The following is a 12,006-nucleotide window of genomic DNA, read 5'->3' as shown; positions in this document are numbered from 1 at the left end:
TGCGAGGGACACAATGATTTGAAGCAGGAAACACTATACAGTTCTTCTGGGAAATCTCATCCATTTTGTTGCTGGTTTGCAATGGATGTGGGCACCTGAAACTGGTTTGGATTGCTTCTGCTCCAGTGCTGAACAGCAAGAAAACTTTTAAAAGTCATGTCATGTTGCTCATCAACAGCAGAACGTGGCCCTTACTGCAGACTGGTTCCTTCAATCTGGTGACTCTTCTTGGCAGTGACATCTTCTTCAGCAGTGACATTTTTTAAGTCCTCTTAAACATATCTAGATATCAGTTCCTTGGCATCCAGCGTCACTCACAGTTTGGGAGTGCGTTACTATTTGCCATGTGGAAATGACCCTTTTTGTGTCCAGATTTAAGCATTTGCACAGTTTCTCTAGCCCTAAGACTGTGCTTAAGTCACTGCTTCACTCAGAATCAGAAGAACTTACTGAGTCATTTGAATTCACTGTTTGTGGTGAGAACTGGAGTTGATCAAGTGCTGTACAAAATGCTTACATACTCACGTATCATTATTAGCAGCTTCAGGAAAGACACGTGGCTTAAAAGAAAAGATGCAGCAGTCCTTGCTCTTGGCTATACTCCCACTTAGTGATGCATGAGTATGAGCAGCTGATCCAGATGCTGGTTTTCGCCCTCTTGCTGTCTGTGCTTGTGGGACCTGGTAAAGAGTATTCTTAAAATGCGACTGGATCATGGAATATGTGCTGAGATTTCTCATTTTTGCTTACATTCCCAGTAACTACTGTCTGCTGAAGTCTTATGCCAAGTATGCATTTTGGCTGTAATGTTTCTTTCTCACTGAAGAGCCAGAGTCAGTTCTGATGCTTTAAAAATGTTATGCAGTGGCTTGATTATAAATGTTGGCATTAACAAAACTGATCTCCCAGAACACCCCCAAACCTGACTCAGGGTAAGGCCATCACTGGCGCTGAGGTAGGAAGTGTTCTCAGTTTTGCTTGTGCTCCCACCCCTCCACCTTCGAGAGCTACAAACCCATCCTGACACTTGGGCCCTGAGGCCTTTGGGCAGAAACCTTCTGATTGTTTGAAAAAGGTCAAATTATGGAGCCTTGCAAATACAGGATGCTTCTGTATCTGGGGGAGAAGCCGCCAAAGGTAACAATTTCTGAAGTCTGACAATAGCTAAAAAGATTCCTCAGGACCTACTTTTATTTGTGCCCTTAAATCTCATATCCATGTAGTTTCTAAAGAGCAGCTGAGTTTGGTTAATAACTGCAGATCCAGAGCAAAGAACACTTTTACAACCAGCTCGTGCAGCGGTGGTCACCTCGTGAGGCTGAAATAAAACAAGTTATTGGGAAACAGGTGTGCATGCCAGCCAGGGAGTGTTGTGTGCTTCGATGGAGAAAAACGCGCGCGTTGTCTGCTGCAGAATAGTGCTTGTGGGGTTGGTGATGGGTACACCTTTCATGAGGAAACAACTACAGCAAGCGAGCAGCCATGACGGTTCAACAGTGCTATGCTGCCCTCAAGTGTTGCTTTTTTAACAATATCCACATTTTCAAACAAGTGCACTAAGTTGCGCTTTTCAAGTTTTGTGGTTGTTCTCCAAGAAAGGCCCTTCAATCACATCGATTTTTATTTTTTTTAACTTTTCATGTAGCAAAAATCCTGCTTGGAAAGCGGGCTCATTTGAAGTGGCTGAGGAAAATGGCAGGTTCACCAAGTTCATGCCTGTCTGTGGTTGAAGTCTGGCATCCTGCGAAGCAAGGAAAACAGCAGCTCAGTGCTTCAGCTGTCAGCCACAGCTGGACTCTCACATCTCTTGGACTTAAACCGTCTATTAATTAACTGCCTCTGCTTCGTTGTGCACCTGCTACTGACTCCGCAGTCCCTTTCATTTCCTCCTCCCAGTGGTTCGGTGGGAGCAGTATAATATATATGGGGAGTGTGTATAAATTAAATTTGAGAGCCACTCTCTGACAGTCCAGAAGCCTTTACAGGGCTGTCTCAATGCTCTTGCGTGCTGCCTGTTTTAGTACACAGCTCTGCCTGAAAATTCACACCTTTAAGTCCTTGAGCCTTTAAATCCTGGTGTAGCATCCATGGGGGTAACACATACATAAATCCCAACATCCCAATTTTTAATTAAATTGTTACCCAAGCATCTGAAATATGCACTTTGCAGAATTCCTCAGCCTTGCTCGTAGTTCTGTAGTGCCAACTTCCCAAGCTGACAGTGCTGCAGCTTGTGTTTCACTAGCACCTTCAACAGATTTGTTAGATGGAGTACAGTTCCCAGCGGTGCTTAGGTCTCACGGAAAGGTGAACAAAAACATGGAAAAACAACCGAAAGCCCCAAGTAGGGAAGCAGGAATTATTTCTGGGTGCCAGTTCGGGTTCACAGGTGGTTTAGGGGTCCCTTCTTGTGGCAGGGCTTTACTAAGCCAAGCCTCTTACTAGCAAAGAGAGAGCTGCCAGCTCTAGCCTTTAGATAGTAACTTCAAGGTGTTAGTTTTAGGGAGTCATTTTTGTTCTTTGCTCATCAATTGTGTTCTGGCCTGTGGTACTGGGGTCTGCAGGAAGAGCAGGAGCCAGCCAGCATAGCCAGCCGTGCTGCTGGCATGAAGCTGTTCAGGGCAGGAGCAACCCGAGTAACCATGGGAGATACAGATGTGGAGAGGATACCCTGAGTCACCGTCCATCCCCAGCATAACAGCACTGACATCTGAACTGCTTCGACCACTGAGGACCACAGTGTTGTCTGCACAAACACATCCTGCTCATGAAAGGGAGAGGAAGACGGGTTAATTAGGTTGGAACACGTTTTGTCTCTTTTTTCCTGCTCCTAGTACTGCCCTTGGGCTGGACACAGCCTCCTGAGGCCAGTGACAGTTATCTCTGCCCTGAAATCAGCAGCAGCAGAGAGCCAGGGAGTGGGGGGACTGCCTCCACCCCTCGCTACTGGGAAAAGGATGGCTGTCTTGGTACTACAGCCTAGGGCCAGGAAGAGGGCGGGAGGCATCCTGAGCCACAGGATGAGGCATTGCACTTGGGACCAGGCACGTCCTGCCACTTGTGCCCGACACCAGCCACAGGACCAGTCCCTGGAGCCTCCGGCACAGCTGTCTGTCAGGCCCACACCAGTGCCAGGACTGTCCAGGAGAGCAGGAGTAGAGACAGGATGAGACAGACTCAAGCCCTTAATATTTTGGTACAGATCCCTACCCTGGAAGCTGCTTGCTACCCTTCTGTGCACTCCATCTCTCTAGGCTGGAGCTGCACTAGCACATGTTCACCCCCACACAGAGCTTTTCACTAATGAACACACTGCAGACAGCGATCCCTGCACGCCAGGGCTCAGCTCCCCTCCACGTGCCAGGGACAGCACCCCCTCAGCCGAGGGCTGCCCTGTCTCCTGCATGGGCTGTGGGGACAGCTTGCTCTTCCTGACCCACCCTATGGGGCAAACCTCCTCCTCACCTGCTCTGCTGGTACAAGGATGGCACACACATCAACACCTGTGGGCTACCTTTGGGTTACTTTTGGTGGCCCTTGGCTTTCCTCTGCTGGCCTGGAGCACCTGGAGGCACCACAGCACACACAGATGGAGAGGGGTCCCCAGCTCTGCAGTGCCCCAGTGCTCCACCTCTGAGGGGGACACAGAAGGGGTGCTCAAGTGGTGTCAATTCCCTTTTACCTGAGAGGTGATCAAGCCAGAGTTGGTATTTAGTAGAAGACCATTAAGCATTCGCTATTAACAGACTCAAGGTGGTACTAACCACAGATAACCAGTCCCACAATAGAGTCACTGGCTCACAGGGGTCACAGCTGGAAGCTGACCCTGGCTGCTCCTCGGAGTGTTGCACCGACACACCAGAGCCCACCAGGAAGGCGCTCACGTTGTCCCTCTCACCAGATGCTTGTATAAAATCCTGTTGTGTGCAACAGGCGCAGTCACACAACCCCTGGCTGAGACTTGCCTGTGCCAGAAGCCTTGTGGTGTCCTACACTCATCGGCTCCTCTGGGTTCAAAATCACTGCCAGGCTGCAGCTCCCTTCAGTTCTTCCTTCAGCCACAGCTCCATAAAACCTGTCACCTCAGCTAACTCCTGAGCTACGCTGAAAAGCCACAGCACAACACTCAGAGGCATGAAGGCAGAGGAGGACTGGGGTTTCTATCATGAAAAGCTGGAGAGGGACTGTTCACAAGGCAACGTAGTGACAGGACAAGGGGGAATGGCCTTAAGAAGGGAGATTTAGATTAGATGTTAGGAAGAAATTCTTCCCTGTGAGGGCGGTGAGGCACTGGAACAGGTTGCCCAGAGAAGCTGTGGATGCCCCATCCTTGGAAGTGTTCAAGGCCAGGTCGGATGGGGCTTTGGGCAACCTGGGCTAGTAGAGGATGTCCCTGCCCATGGCAGGGGGGTGGAACTGTATGGGCTTTGAGGTCCCTTCCAGCCCAAACCAGTCTGGGATTCTATGAAAGGCTGTGACCCAAAGGCCCCTGCCTGCTCCAGTCCCTCTGTCACTTACTGTGCAGCAGATGTGACATTCCTGCAGTGCTCTCCACTTGCCAGAACTGTCCCTGCGGGCTGGCAGGAGAATGCTGCTCCCACACCATGCTGTCCTTCACCAGCATCTGTCAGCACCTCTTCCTTGCACCCCTCACAGGGCCCTACACATCTCCTGTCGCTCCCTCCACAGACCTGAACACACACTCAGTGCCAGGATGTGTCCGACCGCAAGGCAGGGCTTTGGCTGGGTGGGGAAAGAGGGCAGGCATGGGAAGTGGACTGGCAGCCATATGTGGGCCCACTCCAGCATTACAGTCAGCCCCAGCAGCACCTTCTGGGACAGAGACAAGGGGGCTCCTGAACACCGAGCTCCATCAAAGACTCTGCCGATGCCTGGCAAGCCACACAGACTCCTCTCTGCCAGGTGCTGGTCCAGGGTGGGGAATGTCCCCTGTGCTGCTCAGGGCGGGTGCTGGGCTGATCCTCAGACCTTCGCAACATAAACGGCCACACGAAGGGATCCCTCCAAGAACATGGACACACACGTGGGCACCCAGCCTGTGCTGAAGACCCCGTGCCCCAGCTGTCCCAGGATGCCCTGGACGGGCACGGCAGGGCCACAGGCACCGCCGCAGGAGCCGCAGCCCCCAGCCCCGCTCCAGGCCCGCCGAGGCCCTTCCCTCCCCCACACAGGCCAAACAGCTCCTCTCATGATCTCTTTCCCCAGCACCTCCCACCGCTCCCGGGGCCTCGCCAGCACCAGCCAGAGCTCCGCTGCAGCGGCTCCCGCCCCGGGGCAGGGCCGGCCCTCAGGAGAGAGAAGAAACCCCCGCCATCACGGCCGCGCCCCGCCAGCCCCCGCCCCGTCTCAAGATGGCGCCTGGCGGGCGGGCCGTGGGAGGGGAGGGGGTGTGCGTGAGGGCGTCACGTGCCTCCCCGCGGCCCAATCAGCGGCGGGCGGTGCCTGCGCGGCGTGCGGCGCCTGCGCTAAGATGGCGGACGATAAGGTGAGCGGGGCGGTGCGGCGGGCAGGGCCGGGCAGGGCTCAGGCGGGGCGGAACCGGGCTGGGGGAGCGCGGGGAGCGCGGGGAGCGCGGGGCCGGTTCCCTGCCCCCGGGCGCTGCCGGACACCAGCCTGCGTGTCTTCCCCCAGGACCCGCTGCCCAAGCTGAAGGACCTCGCTTTCCTGAAGGACCAGCTGGAGAGCCTGCAGCGCAGGGTGGAGAACGAGGTGCGTGCTGGTGTGGGGCAAGTAAACCGCTTCCCTGGCCTGTGCCGGCGGCCTGCGTGCCTCGGTGTGGGCCAGTCACCCATCCTCAGGGTGCTTCGTAAAAAAAAAAAAAAAAAAATCCCTGGGGTGCGTCGCGTCCCTGCTCTGCATTCCCCACACAAGCCCACCCTGCCTGGCGGCCTCACTCTTTGCTCTTTTCCACAGAATGGCTCTCTGCTGGCATCGCCCTTTCTCAAAGGCTTCCTGGCAGGCTACCTGGTAGCCAAACTTCGCTTCTCGGCCGTCCTGGGATTCGTGGCTGGGACCTGCACAGGGATATATGCTGCTCAGAACTATGCTGTCCCCAACGTTGAAAAGACAGTCCGGGACTATTTCAGTTCACTGAAAAAAGGTCGGGACTAGCACGGAGCCCTTCGCAGCGGTGACTGTAGGAATGGTACTCCTTAGTTAGCAGGCAGAGAAGATTCCTGGGGCTTTCAGAGGCACATCACGTACACTGTTCTTTTCCACTGGAAAAGGGCTTTACACCACATCATCGTGAGCATCAGCGGGTCTGGTTATGGGGTATTTATTAGAGCATCGTGACAGCGGTGATTGCTCCACTAACTCACAGTAGCTTGGATGCATCGGTGGCCAGTGTTTTGCCAGCTGCCTTTTCCCCTCACCTTTCTCTGTGCCCCTGCAGACTGAAAGGCTGCCTGTGACATGTCATCACGCTCACCACCCCTACGCCCTTCCACTGAGTGCACGCTTTTCCCTAGGAACATGCTTCCTGTGGCTTCCTGGGGAGGCTTGTAGTTCTCTTCCTAACAAAAGACAAAACGATTCTCTCCCACTGCATCAGAAATGTAGCAGGTAACATCCTGTTTTAATCAGGCTCATTAAATTCATGGTATTTGGTCTCTTCTTGAATGTTCTAGGGTGTGAGTCTGTCTGGCTTCTCTGCGCTGATAGCAGCTCACCTTTGCTGGCTACCACCTGAAAATGGTGCTGTTTGGTAATGCTGCTGGCTCTGCAAACTGGGTGCTCCGGAGGGGGCTGTGGGGACTGATGCTGGTGTTGTCTGTAGCCATATACGGCTCTCATGCTCCCCTCCTGACCCTGTGCAAGGTAGATGGGATGATCCCCTTCAGCTCCACGTCCGTCGTTGTTCTTGTTGAGCTGACAAAACTGGTGTTCTCCCTCCTGTTCCTGCTGACCTGGGACCGGGAGCTGCTGGGAGTTGCCGTGTCATGGCGCCACGTTGTCCCCTTCGCCCTCTCTGCCTTGCTCTATGCTGCCAACAACAACCTGGTGGTTCACATGCAGCTCTTCATGGATCCCAGCACCTACCAGGTCTTGAGTAACTTAAAGATCGTCAGCACCGCGCTCCTCTACAGCCTCTTCCTGCGCCAACAGCTCGCCATGCGCAGATGGCTGGCTCTCTTCCTGCTGGTGGCTGCTGGGGTGAGCTACAGCTGTGGCGGCCTGCGAGACCCTGGCAGCCCCTCTGAGATGCAGCTGCACATCACGCTGCTCGGCTTGTTGCTGATCTCTGTGTACTGCCTGATATCGGGCTTGTCTGCTGTCTACACAGAAGCCATCCTGAAAACCCAGGCGCTGCCTCTCAGCCTTCAGAACCTCTTCCTTTACTTCTTTGGGGTCCTGTTCAACTTGATCGGCTACTTCTGGAGCGGCACAGAAGGCGGTTTCTTGGAGGGCTTCTCCTCCTGGGTGCTAGTGATTGTGGTCAGCCAGGCCTTGAACGGCTTGATCATGTCTGTGGTCATGAAGCACAGCAGTAACATCACCAGGCTCTTCGTGATCTCCTGCTCTATCCTGGTCAATGCCCTCCTGTCTGTCACCCTCTTCAACCTGCAGCTCACCCTCCTTTTCTTCGTTGCTGTCTCGTGCATTGGCCTTGCTGTTCACTTGTACTATGGGGTCAGATAGCTGCTGCCTTCCTGTCCTGCACGCACCAGGGTGGTCTTTAGTCGTTCCTCAGGGGTGTTCAGCGCTTCTGCTGGGGCTGGTGTAAGAAGCATAGCGGTGCTCTGCCCGTCGGCCTCCCCACCCAACTTTGCAGGGAGCCGCTCCTGCTGGGTGCGTACCAGGCTAGCATGGAGGAGTGCTGGGGAGGGAGTGCCCCATCCCTCTCTCCAGGGAGAGGTTGGGCCCTGCTCCAGCCCAGTGGGGCTCCGTGCCACGGGGTTCCTGTGTGATCAGGCGGGCACAGCCTCGAGGGCGGGTCCTGGATACCTCGTTCACGTGGCGTATTGCATTCTCAAGCTGCTTCCCCCATCTTCCCCGCACCAAAGAGCGCACTTGTTTCTTGTGCCTGTTAATGGTCCCGCAGTGGTTATCTCTGCTGTGCTGTGGGCTCTGCGCACGGGCAGCCCTGCTGCACAATCACTGCCAGGCCAGCGTTGGTCCGACGCTGTTTTGACTACTGTGGATGGTGCTTCCCCGTGGCAGGGGGCCATGTCCATCCGACATGCCCAGCCGATCCCCAGCCCTTGGCTTCAGGGAAGCCTCGGCACTGTGGGAGGTGACCCCTGCTGGCCTGTGACCCCTCAGAGCCCCTGGTGAGGTGGGAAGAGGGTTTCTCCCTCCAGGTCTGGGGAAGGAGCTGAGTGTTGCTGCCTGGAGAGCCTCATGCCATGGCCAGAGGTGTTTTTCCCACCTCTTTCTGGTTTTTTGGCACACCCCTTGCCCCAGCCCCTGGCTGAAGGGCTGCTCTCTGTAGGCCCCACTCCCCATGCAGAGCAGATGGGAAATAAGGGGTGCAGGAACTGTTTCACCTGCTCCCCAAAAGGGAGAGAGCACCTGAATTTGTACCAATGCTGTGGCTAGTGAGTTCCTGACAGGCAGAAGTCACCGCTGGCTCCAGCCAGGGTTATTAAAGTTGTGGTTCAACAGCACGTGTGTGTTTGTCCTCCCTGCAGGAAGGCATCTGTTTTGCTTGGACGAGGTTTGGGGGCCAGGGGCATGTCCGAGCCTGATGACACTCATCAGTGAGGGGGCACCCACTTTATTCCGCATAGCAGCAGCCTGGGGGTCGCCAGCCTTCCCACCATGCCTGCTCTCCTCCTGCTGCAGGGCTGTGCCTGAGCCCATGCTCCCACAGGCACCTCCCCAGCAGAGAGCAGGGTTTCCCTGTGAGGGTAGAGGGGTGTAGTGCTCCCCTCCTGCCAGCAAGCATCTTCCCGGAGGCCAGGTTTCTGCAGGGAGCAGCTCTCAGCCAGCAGGGTGGGAGGCCTTTCCCTATGTGACTGGTTTAGCTGGGGCTGGCCAGTCCCTTGGCTCCGGGGCTGGTGGCTCGTTCCAGGGAGGGGGGGGTTGGGGTGGCAGAGGTCTGCAGGCACCCCGTCCTGCCTGCCTGCTGGGGCAGCAGTGCCCACCACCCTGGGGTGCTGGCTCAGGGCGTCTGTGTGGCGGCATCAGCTGAGCCCAGCCGTCTGGCTTCCCGCAGCTCCTGGTTGCGAGCGGCAAGCTCCGCAGCGTCCCGGAGCACCTCCTGCAGCAGCACCCGGTGCCGGTGGTCCAGCGCCTCCCTCTGCTCCTCTGCCAGGCGCTGCTGGTCCCGAAGCACCTGTGGGGACACCTGGCGCTGCCTGGCATAGCCCTGGTAGCCTGGAGGCACGTCCCCAGCCCTCCCTGCCCACCTGCAGCAGGTGCTGCCTGCAGGCCTGCCTCTCCTGCTGGTGGCTGTGCAGCAAGGCCTCCAGGTACCACTCAGCCGCCTCCCGCTCCCTCCGCGCTGCCTCCAGGCTCAGGCCCAGTGTGGCCACCTCCTGTTGCCAGCGAGCTGTGTCCCACTGCAGGGGACAGGGACGAGGACAGGGCAGCTCTGGGGTGTCTCTGGTCCATGGGGCTGCCCTGCCCTGGGGGAGCAGAGCCCGGGCAGGAGGAGAGTCTGGAGCCCACAGTGATGGGCTCTCATCCCACGCCCACCTCCCTGGTCGCCTCCTGGCCTGGCACTGTCCCCTTCCCCAGCTCTCGCTGGAGGAGCAGGCAATGCTGAGCCTGCAGCCGCTGCCTCTGTGCCTTGGCCAGGGCGTACTGGACCTCCAGGGACGGGCATGGCTGGTGCTGGCTCCCTGCCTGGCAGAGAGCAGAGTCGACTTGGACTCCCTGGGGACCCCGTGCTGCCGGTGCAGAGGACTGCAGGCCCTGGGTGCTGCCCCTGCCCACGAGCAGCAGCCAGGGACCCAGTGGGCTCCCACTCACCGTGTCACCCCTGGTCAGTGGCCACAGCTGTGGCACTTTGCTGGGTGAGGGCTCCTCCAGTGAGCCCTGCCCTGTGCTCCCCTGGGCTCGGCTGTTCCCTCCCTGGCTGCTCTTGCTGGCATCTGGTCCTGGGTGGGGAGAGGGAAGGGGAACGTGTGTGACATGGCAGGGCTGAAGAAGCCAGTTTAGAAGAAGGACTGAGGCGTCTTCCAGCCCCTGAGCAAAGCTGCTTCCCACCATGTAGAGCGATGCTCCGTGCCCACATATCTGCCACCCAGGCGTGGGGCACCTGCCTGTCCCCATGCTCTGGACCTGGCGGCTCCAGGCTGGTTGGGGCCGTTTGGGTCCCAGGCTGCTGGCCCAGTGCTGTATTCCCTGCAGAGACCTGGTCCTGTGAGAGCAGGAGATGTTATGGGGATGCAACCAGGATTCAGGGCTTCTCCTGCACCTGGGTTGTCTCTGGATGAGGCTGTGGCCTGAGCTGTGCCCACCTTGGCACTGGGCTCACACATCTGACTTGCTCCAAGCACCTCGGCCGCTGCCTGCTTCTTCTCCCACCTTTGGTTCTTCAGTACCTGGAAAAACAGGCTGAAGGTCCTTGCCAGGGTGCTGGAGACCTTCGGACATGGCACAGCTCCAGGGACACATCCCACCCCCACCATCTCGCCCCGCAGGCAGGCAGCCCCCAGCCCTCAGTGCCAGACAAGGGTCTTGACACCAGGACGGAGTCTAGACTTCATTCAGCCGGGGGGAATTGGTGCCATCCTGGTCCCATCTGGTGTCCAGGGGCGTTCCCCCACCTGCAGCTCCCGCAGGGCTCTCCGCAGCTGGGCCATGGCCATCTTCTGCTCGGGGAGGCCAGCTGCAGCCAGCAGCTCTGTCCGCAGCCCTCGGATCTCCCTTCGACGCACTGCAATCTCTTGCGCCGGGTCCCAGAGGGTGGCTGAGATCATCTTGGCCAGTCCCTTCACCCGTCTGGCCAACCTCAGTGCTGCCAGGATCTCTTCTCTGGAGGGGTCTGGGAGAGCGGCAAGCCCTGGGCAGGGGCCACTGGGGTCCACCAGCACAGGGACATCCCGCTGCCTGGCACAGGGTCAGGGCTGACAGGGATGAGCAGAGCCTGTGTCTGGCTTCTGATGACTGTGGGTGTCCCCAGGCAGTGGCCAGGGACCAAGCACCAGGTGTGGGGCAGGGCGGGGGGGAAACCGTGGGGAAGGGGCACCCCAAAGCAGCGCCCCAGTCCCAGGGGCTACCTGGCAGCGTCACACACACCAGCAAGAACGTCAGGCTGTTCCCCTCCAGCAGGCGCTCAACCATCCAGGGCAGGCAACCGGTGTCAGGCGGGGGGTGGCTGGTGGCCGGTGCCCTGAGTGTGGGGCGAGAGACACCCTTGGACGGGGCTAGGACCCGCATGCCTGGGCAGGCTGAGCCCCAACTCACGAGAGCCCGAGGATGGGTTGGCCATGCTGGGAACAAGCCCGCATCCCTAAGGGGTGGTAACAACCCCTTGGCTCCCAGCCATGGGGTCCTGTTGTGGTGTCCAGGTCCCTCCTGCTTCACCTCTGGGTACCAAATTCCCCCCAGACCCCACAGCAGGCACCACAGGGGTGCTGGGACCCAGCTCAGTCCCAGTACCAGTGCAGAGCCACAGCTCTGGTACATACAGCTTGGGACAGGGCCCGGGGGATGCCAGGATCCTGAGAGCTGAGCGCTGGCGCCTGCTGCCCTCCAGCTCCTGCTCCACGGTGAGAGTGAAGAGGCAGCTGGCACTAGGGAGAGGTTGGTGTGTGAGCAGGGCTGCAGTGGTGCCTGGAGCCAGCCCGGCAACCCATGGCCAAATCCTTCCCGACCCTGCGGGATGTCAGCCAAATCCCTCACCCCTGCATGGCTGAGCGCCCATGTGCTGGGGGCTGCAGTGCCGAGATGGCACCCAGCCCCCAGGCATAGACACTGATGGCAGTTTGGGCATCGGGCACGGCAATTTCCGTTGCCTCCTCCACCATCCTGGAAGTACAGAGAGATAAGAGCGAGCAAGGATGGTCATATCCACCCACCTCCTGCATGCCC

At 57.7% G+C, this 12,006-nt stretch overlaps 2 protein-coding genes across 2 annotated transcripts; both read left to right on the top strand.

Annotated features, from left to right (window-relative positions):
* Nucleotides 1–5,458: 5,458 nt before the first annotated feature.
* LOC129212941 (SLC35A4 upstream open reading frame protein-like) lies at nucleotides 5,459–8,627 on the top strand. Its single transcript, XM_054842178.1, has 3 exons — nucleotides 5,459–5,506; nucleotides 5,653–5,730; nucleotides 5,935–8,627. The coding sequence occupies exons 1-3, from the start codon at nucleotides 5,492–5,494 to the stop codon at nucleotides 6,130–6,132; spliced, it is 291 nt and encodes a 96-aa protein (XP_054698153.1). The 5' UTR covers nucleotides 5,459–5,491; the 3' UTR covers nucleotides 6,133–8,627.
* On the top strand, nucleotides 6,715–8,627 carry LOC129212939 (probable UDP-sugar transporter protein SLC35A4). Its single transcript, XM_054842174.1, has one exon. It carries the CDS (start codon nucleotides 6,715–6,717, stop codon nucleotides 7,660–7,662), a length of 948 nt encoding a protein of 315 aa, XP_054698149.1. The 3' UTR covers nucleotides 7,663–8,627.
* Nucleotides 8,628–12,006: the final 3,379 nt, after the last annotated feature.

The sequence above is a fragment of the Grus americana genome, chromosome 14 (assembly GCF_028858705.1).
Source record: "Grus americana isolate bGruAme1 chromosome 14, bGruAme1.mat, whole genome shotgun sequence".
In the NCBI taxonomy this organism is placed as follows: Eukaryota; Metazoa; Chordata; class Aves; order Gruiformes; family Gruidae; genus Grus; species Grus americana.
The sequence above is the reverse complement of the archived record's forward strand: the minus strand, read 5'-3'. Positions and strand labels throughout refer to the sequence as shown.

Bases quoted from the DNA above. Each gene is read 5' to 3' on its own strand.
- LOC129212939 (XM_054842174.1), top strand. From the start codon at position 6,715: ATGGTGCTGTTTGGTAATGCTGCTGGCTCTGCAAACTGGGTGCTCCGG.
- LOC129212941 (XM_054842178.1), top strand. The intron at 5,731-5,934 runs GTGCGTGCTGGT...TCTTTTCCACAG, and splicing joins AGCGCAGGGTGGAGAACGAG to AATGGCTCTCTGCTGGCATC.